At 31.5% G+C, this 7,749-nt stretch overlaps 1 protein-coding gene across 1 annotated transcript; it reads left to right on the top strand.

The window, feature by feature from the left end:
- Positions 1-299: 299 nt before the first annotated feature.
- Positions 300-7,749, top strand: prkag3a (protein kinase, AMP-activated, gamma 3a non-catalytic subunit). The gene is made up of 9 exons (XM_016239338.1): positions 300-416; positions 552-633; positions 720-778; positions 1,912-1,957; positions 2,430-2,484; positions 6,956-7,082; positions 7,178-7,343; positions 7,418-7,455; positions 7,579-7,749. The coding sequence occupies exons 1-9, from the start codon at positions 336-338 to the stop codon at positions 7,747-7,749; spliced, it is 825 nt and encodes a 274-aa protein (XP_016094824.1). The 5' UTR covers positions 300-335.

The raw sequence follows: 7,749 nt of genomic DNA, 5'->3' as shown, positions 1-7,749 counted from the left end.
CTGACGCCTCATTGGCCGCTGGATCGTACGTCAACGTTGCCGCCATCTTGGTGCGGGCATCTTTTCCATCATTCTCATAAGTGGACTCGAGAAAATGCCTTAGTCGTTAATTATTATAAAAATGTTATACTACTGTAAATATATTACTTACTGTTACATCTTACTTTATACTATATTACACATATATTTGCTGAACTGTTGTACCAAATCACATGTATGTACTTTGTTATTGTCTGTTTTGGAGTATGTACCTGTAAATAATTGCACTTAAATATTCTATGTTGTTTGGTGTGTTTCACGTCTCTCCAGACCCCGATCCAAATGCAGAAGCTTATATGGACTTCATGAAGAAACACTGTTGTTATGATGCAATTCCCACCAGCTGCAAACTAGTCATTTTTGACACCACACTGCAGGTTGGGATGCAGTAATTGTCCTCGATGTAACAGAAAGTGTTTTCATTTAATATAATTTAAAAATGACCACTATAATTCATTTAGAAAAAAAATTTGTTTCGAAGAGGTGAACACACATCTATTGTATCGATGCAGGTAAAGAAGGCCTTCTTTGCTTTGGTTGCAAATGGCCTGAGAGCGGCCCCTTTATGGGACAACAAACTGCAGAGATTTGTGGGTAAGACTGATCAGAGTGTGTGCATGTTATTTTTATCTATATGACTTGTTCTCTTGGTTCCTTCATTCCCTTGCCTTTTTCCCCAGGTATGCTGACAATCACAGATTTCATCAATATTCTTCATCGGTATTACAGGTCACCCATGGTGGGTTGCGATCTCTGCCTCTTCTCTAATGATCACCTTGTGTTGTCCTTCGTGGTTTGAATCATATTGATTTTGCATTGACTGTCCACATAATGCTGCATGAGACAGATATTGTTTCGTTTGGTAGATGATAACTAAGTGACTTGAAATAGTATTCGGCCTCAGTCTATTTCATGCAAATTTCCTCAACCTGATATTTTCAGCCTTTTATTTGTAAATCAGTCAACTATGCAACAATTTAAAAAAATTTAATTAAATACATTTCCCAATTTAAAAAAAATAAGACTATTAAAGAATCTAGATTGTCAGTCTAGATACTGTCTTCTAATTACCCCTCACTTATTTTATTTATATGTCTATAATTATAAAAACAAATAATATATTTTTTTTTAATGTATGAGTTTTAGATTAAAAAAAATAACTAGAATTTTAAATAGGTTGGGGTCAGTAAGATTTGTAGATTTTTTCAGTAATGATACATTAAAGTAAAGACATTTATAATGTTACGAATATTTCTATTCATCAAAGAATCTGGGTAGCACTTTATTTTACAGTCCTGTTCCTCAAGTACTTATTATTTACTTGTAATTACAATAACTAGGTACTAACCCTGAAACTACCCTTTTCCCATGTAGCTACCTTATATCACCAGTACTTTCTTAGATGAGTACACTTTTAAGTACATGCAAATACACATACTGTAAAATAAAGTGCAACCAAAAAATGTATCACAAACATATTTCCACAAAATATTAAGCAGCACAACTATTCAGCATTGATAATAATAAGAAATGTTTCTTGAGCAGCAAATATGATAATGATTTCGGAAGAATCATGTGACACTGAAGACTGGAGTAATGATGCTGAAAATTCAGCTTTGCATCACAGGAATAAATTACATTTTACAATATATTCAAATATAAAATAGTTATTTTAAATTGCAATAATATTTCAGAATTGTACTGTTTTTACTGTATATTTGATCCAATAAATGCAGCCTTGGTGAGCATAAGATACTTTTTTGAAAACATTAACAAATATGACTGACCCCAAACTTTTGAACAGTATTCTATATTTATATATACATTAAACTGTATCATTAGTATTTTATAGTTACCTTCTTCCTCTTGTAGGTTCAGATCTATGAATTGGAGGAACACAAGATTGAGACATGGAGAGGTGATTCATTTCAAAATAAATAATCTGAACTACACAGATGATGTTGTCATACGCAGCCACTAATATAAAAGTCCTAAAAGACAGTGGGTTTGACTTACTAAAGCATGTAATATGTAAAGTGCTTCGCTGAATCAAAAAAATAAGTACTTAAGGCCTTGACAAATGTGATAGTGTAATTGCCCTCATGTTTTCTTCGTGAAAGAGAAAAAAAGATGATAGCATTGCTCCTTAAAATGGACTATATAATTTTTAGTAAGCATTCTTTACATTACAGATGTTAGGTTGACATATTTAGTATTGAAACATTATCAGGCTGCCTGTGTATATATATATATATATATATATATATATATGTGTGTGTGTATCTCACGCAGCTGTCATTGTGTGATTATAGGGCAAATTTACTGCATAGTGTTATTTGAGATGAACGAATTAGATTCGATTTTTTCCCGTGTTTCTCTCTTTCTGTTAGACGTCTATCTGCAATATCATGATCAATGTCTCATCAGTATCACACCGGATGCGAGGTATGAAAAATATTGTTTATGCTAAACGTACTGGCGCAGTTGAGTTTCTGGATAGTTGTCAGGGTTGCTGGTGCCATTTATGATTGTTATACATAAGAATAAGGAACATGCTACATAGATTTTCCTATTTAGATTACCATTCAAAAGTTTGAGGTTGGTAAGATTTTTTTGTTTGTTTTTGGAAGAAAAAGACTGCATATTTGATCAAAATTCGTAAATTCAAAATTGATCAAATTAGTAAAATTGTGAAATATTATTACAATTTAAAACAACAGTTTTCTAGTGTAATATATTTTAAAATGTCATTTATTCCTGTGATGCAAAGCTGAATTTTCAGCATCATCAGTGTCACATTATCCTTCAGAAATCATTCTAATATGATGTTTTGTCCTCAAGAAATATTTCTCACTTTTTTTTTTCAGGATTCAGTAATGAATAGAAAGTTCAAAAGAGCTGCATTTATTTGAAATAGAAAACTTTTGAAACATTATACAGTAAGCCTTTACTGTCACTTTTGATAAATATTATGCATTGCTGAAAAAAATCTCTCTCTCTCTCTCTCTATATATAACATGCTACATAGATTTTCCTATTTAGATTACCATTCAAAAGTTTGAGGTTGGTAAGATTTTTTTGTTTGTTTTTGGAAGAAAAAGACTGCATATTTGATCAAAATTCGTAAATTCAAAATTGATCAAATTAGTAAAATTTAAAACAACAGTTTTCTAGTGTAATATATTTTAAAATGTCATTTATTCCTGTGATGCAAAGCTGAATTTTCAGCATCATCAGTGTCACATTATCCTTCAGAAATCATTCTAATATGATGTTTTGTCCTCAAGAAATATTTCTCACTTTTTTTTTTCAGGATTCAGTAATGAATAGAAAGTTCAAAAGAGCTGCATTTATTTGAAATAGAAAACTTTTGAAACATTATACAGTAAGCCTTTACTGTCACTTTTGATAAATATTATGCATTGCTGAAAAAAATCTCTCTCTCTCTCTCTCTCTATATATATATATATATATAAAAAAATCTTACTCCGCTCAAACACAAACAGTAGTGTATGTATTTATAATATATTTTATAATATGTATTTATGTATGTGACCCTGGACCACAAAAGCAGTCTTAAGTCGCTGGGGTATATTTGTAGCAATAGCCAAAAATACATTGTAAAATTATCTATTTTTTTATGCCAAAAATCATTAGGATATTAAGTAAATATCATGTTCCATGAAGATATTCTGTAAATTTCCTAACGTAAATATATCAAAACGTAATTTTTGATTAGTAATATGCATTGCTAAGAACTTCATTTGAATAACTTTAAAGGTGATTTTCTCAATATTTTGATTTTTTTTGCACCCTCAGATTCCAGATTTTCAAACAGTTGTATCTCGGCCAAATATTGTCCTATCCTAACAAACCATACATCAATGGAAAGCTTATTTATTCAGTGTGTATAAATCTCAATTTCAAAAAATTGACCCGTATGACTGTCTGCCTCTTCTCTAATGATCACCTTGTGTTGTCCTTCGTGGTTTGAATCATATTGATTTTGCATTGACTGTCCACATAATGCTGCATGAGACAGATATTGTTTCGTTTGGTAGATGATAACTAAGTGACTTGAAATAGTATTCGGCCTCAGTCTATTTCATGCAAATTTCCTCAACCTGATATTTTCAGCCTTTTATTTGTAAATCAGTCAACTATGCAACAATTTAAAAAAATTTAATTAAATACATTTCCCAATTTAAAAAAAATAAGACTATTAAAGAATCTAGATTGTCAGTCTAGATACTGTCTTCTAATTACCCCTCACTTATTTTATTTATATGTCTATAATTATAAAAACAAATAATATATTTTTTTTTAATGTATGAGTTTTAGATTAAAAAAAATAACTAGAATTTTAAATAGGTTGGGGTCAGTAAGATTTGTAGATTTTTTCAGTAATGATACATTAAAGTAAAGACATTTATAATGTTACGAATATTTCTATTCATCAAAGAATCTGGGTAGCACTTTATTTTACAGTCCTGTTCCTCAAGTACTTATTATTTACTTGTAATTACAATAACTAGGTACTAACCCTGAAACTACCCTTTTCCCATGTAGCTACCTTATATCACCAGTACTTTCTTAGATGAGTACACTTTTAAGTACATGCAAATACACATACTGTAAAATAAAGTGCAACCGAAAAATGTATCACAAACATATTTCCACAAAATATTAAGCAGCACAACTATTCAGCATTGATAATAATAAGAAATGTTTCTTGAGCAGCAAATATGATAATGATTTCGGAAGAATCATGTGACACTGAAGACTGGAGTAATGATGCTGAAAATTCAGCTTTGCATCACAGGAATAAATTACATTTTACAATATATTCAAATATAAAATAGTTATTTTAAATTGCAATAATATTTCAGAATTGTACTGTTTTTACTGTATATTTGATCCAATAAATGCAGCCTTGGTGAGCATAAGATACTTTTTTGAAAACATTAACAAATATGACTGACCCCAAACTTTTGAACAGTATTCTATATTTATATATACATTAAACTGTATCATTAGTATTTTATAGTTACCTTCTTCCTCTTGTAGGTTCAGATCTATGAATTGGAGGAACACAAGATTGAGACATGGAGAGGTGATTCATTTCAAAATAAATAATCTGAACTACACAGATGATGTTGTCATACGCAGCCACTAATATAAAAGTCCTAAAAGACAGTGGGTTTGACTTACTAAAGCATGTAATATGTAAAGTGCTTCGCTGAATCAAAAAAATAAGTACTTAAGGCCTTGACAAATGTGATAGTGTAATTGCCCTCATGTTTCCTTCGTGAAAGAGAAAAAAAGATGATAGCATTGCTCCTTAAAATGGACTATATAATTTTTAGTAAGCATTCTTTACATTACAGATGTTAGGTTGACATATTTAGTATTGAAACATTATCAGGCTGCCTGTGTATATATATATATATATATATATATATGTGTGTGTGTATCTCACGCAGCTGTCATTGTGTGATTATAGGGCAAATTTACTGCATAGTGTTATTTGAGATGAACGAATTAGATTCGATTTTTTCCCGTGTTTCTCTCTTTCTGTTAGACGTCTATCTGCAATATCACGATCAATGTCTCATCAGTATCACACCGGATGCGAGGTATGAAAAATATTGTTTATGCTAAACGTACTGGCGCAGTTGAGTTTCTGGATAGTTGTCAGGGTTGCTGGTGCCATTTATGATTGTTATACATAAGAATAAGGAACATGCTACATAGATTTTCCTATTTAGATTACCATTCAAAAGTTTGAGGTTGGTAAGATTTTTTTGTTTGTTTTTGGAAGAAAAAGACTGCATATTTGATCAAAATTCGTAAATTCAAAATTGATCAAATTAGTAAAATTTAAAACAACAGTTTTCTAGTGTAATATATTTTAAAATGTCATTTATTCCTGTGATGCAAAGCTGAATTTTCAGCATCATCAGTGTCACATTATCCTTCAGAAATCATTCTAATATGATGTTTTGTCCTCAAGAAATATTTCTCACTTTTTTTTTTCAGGATTCAGTAATGAATAGAAAGTTCAAAAGAGCTGCATTTATTTGAAATAGAAAACTTTTGAAACATTATACAGTAAGCCTTTACTGTCACTTTTGATAAATATTATGCATTGCTGAAAAAAATCTCTCTCTCTCTCTCTCTCTATATATATATATATATATAAAAAAATCTTACTCCGCTCAAACACAAACAGTAGTGTATGTATTTATAATATATTTTATAATATGTATTTATGTATGTGACCCTGGACCACAAAAGCAGTCTTAAGTCGCTGGGGTATATTTGTAGCAATAGCCAAAAATACATTGTCAAAATTGATTTTTCTTTTATGCCAAAAATCATTAGGAAAGTAAAGATCATGTTCCATGAAGATATGTTGTACATTTCCTACTGTAAATATATCAAAACTTCATTTTTGATTAGTAATATGCATTGCTAAGAACTTCATTTGAATAACTTTAAAGGTGATTTTCTCAATATTTGCTGGGGTATATTTGTAGCAATAGCCAAAAATACATTGTCAAAATTGATTTTTCTTTTATGCCAAAAATCATTAGGAAAGTAAAGATCATGTTCCATGAAGATATGTTGTACATTTCCTACTGTAAATATATCAAAACTTCATTTTTGATTAGTAATATGCATTGCTAAGAACTTCATTTGAATAAATTTAAAGGTGATTTTCTCAATATTTTGATTTTTTTTGCACCCTCAGATTCCAGATTTTCAAACAGTTGTATCTCGGCCAAATATTGTCCTATCCGAACAAACCATACATCAATGGAAAGCTTATTTATTCAGTGTGTATAAATCTCAATTTCAAAAAATTGACCCGTATGACTGGTTTTGTGGTCATGTTTTTTCTGTCTGTACACAGCCTCTTTGACGCCGTCTACTCTTTACTGAAACACAAAATCCACAGGCTGCCAGTCATTGACCCAGAGTCTGGAAATGTCCTTCACATACTGACCCATAAGAGAATCCTCAAGTTCCTTCATATATTTGTAAGACGAATAAATCCAATTGTTAGTTTTACTTGAACTCACGATTTTACAGTTCAGCATGTTTATAAATGTGTATATTTCCTCTTCATCTTTAGGGAGCCTCAGTGCCCAAGCCATGCTTCTTGAAGATGCAAGTTAAAGATGCAGGAATAGGAACTTTCACAGACGTGGCGACTGTCTCACAGACGGCCACTGTGTACGATGCACTTTCTGTGTTTGTTGAGCGACGTGTTTCCGCTCTCCCAGTGGTGGATGACGATGGTACTCAAACAAGCTAAATAAGTCATGTTACAGGACACAAACAGAATATTGAACTTCCGTTTTTTTTCTTCTAGGCAAGGTGGTCGCCCTGTATTCCAGATTTGACGTGATTGTGAGAATCTCTTCTCCTTTTTTAATTTCTGACATTAAAGGCAGAACTGGCTTATTGAGAGAACTTGTAACCAGTATCTTGTTTAGTGATGTTTTAGTTGACTGCCACCGTTTCTTTTGGCAGAATCTTGCAGCGCAGAAAACCTACAATAACCTGAGCATGAGCATGCTGGAGGCGGTGCGGAGGAGACGCTGTTATGTGGAAGGAGTCATTAAATGTTACCCTGACGAGACTTTGGAAACTGTTATTGACAGAATCGTCAAGGCTGAGGTGAGGAAGTGTGTTCTAAACTGA

Source organism: Sinocyclocheilus grahami, unplaced genomic scaffold, assembly GCF_001515645.1.
Source record: "Sinocyclocheilus grahami isolate Dianchi unplaced genomic scaffold, SAMN03320097.WGS_v1.1 scaffold563.1, whole genome shotgun sequence".
In the NCBI taxonomy this organism is placed as follows: Eukaryota; Metazoa; Chordata; class Actinopteri; order Cypriniformes; family Cyprinidae; genus Sinocyclocheilus; species Sinocyclocheilus grahami.
The sequence above is the reverse complement of the archived record's forward strand: the minus strand, read 5'-3'. Positions and strand labels throughout refer to the sequence as shown.

What these genes read in the sequence shown, in the direction of transcription:
- prkag3a (XM_016239338.1), top strand. Translation starts at nt 336, where the DNA reads ATGGACTTCATGAAGAAACACTGTTGTTATGATGCAATTCCCACCAGC. An exon ending in TTTTTGACACCACACTGCAG is followed by an intron (nt 417 to 551) that starts GTTGGGATGCAG and finishes GTATCGATGCAG; the next exon opens with GTAAAGAAGGCCTTCTTTGC. An exon ending in CCCAGTGGTGGATGACGATG is followed by an intron (nt 7,344 to 7,417) that starts GTACTCAAACAA and finishes TTTTTCTTCTAG; the next exon opens with GCAAGGTGGTCGCCCTGTAT.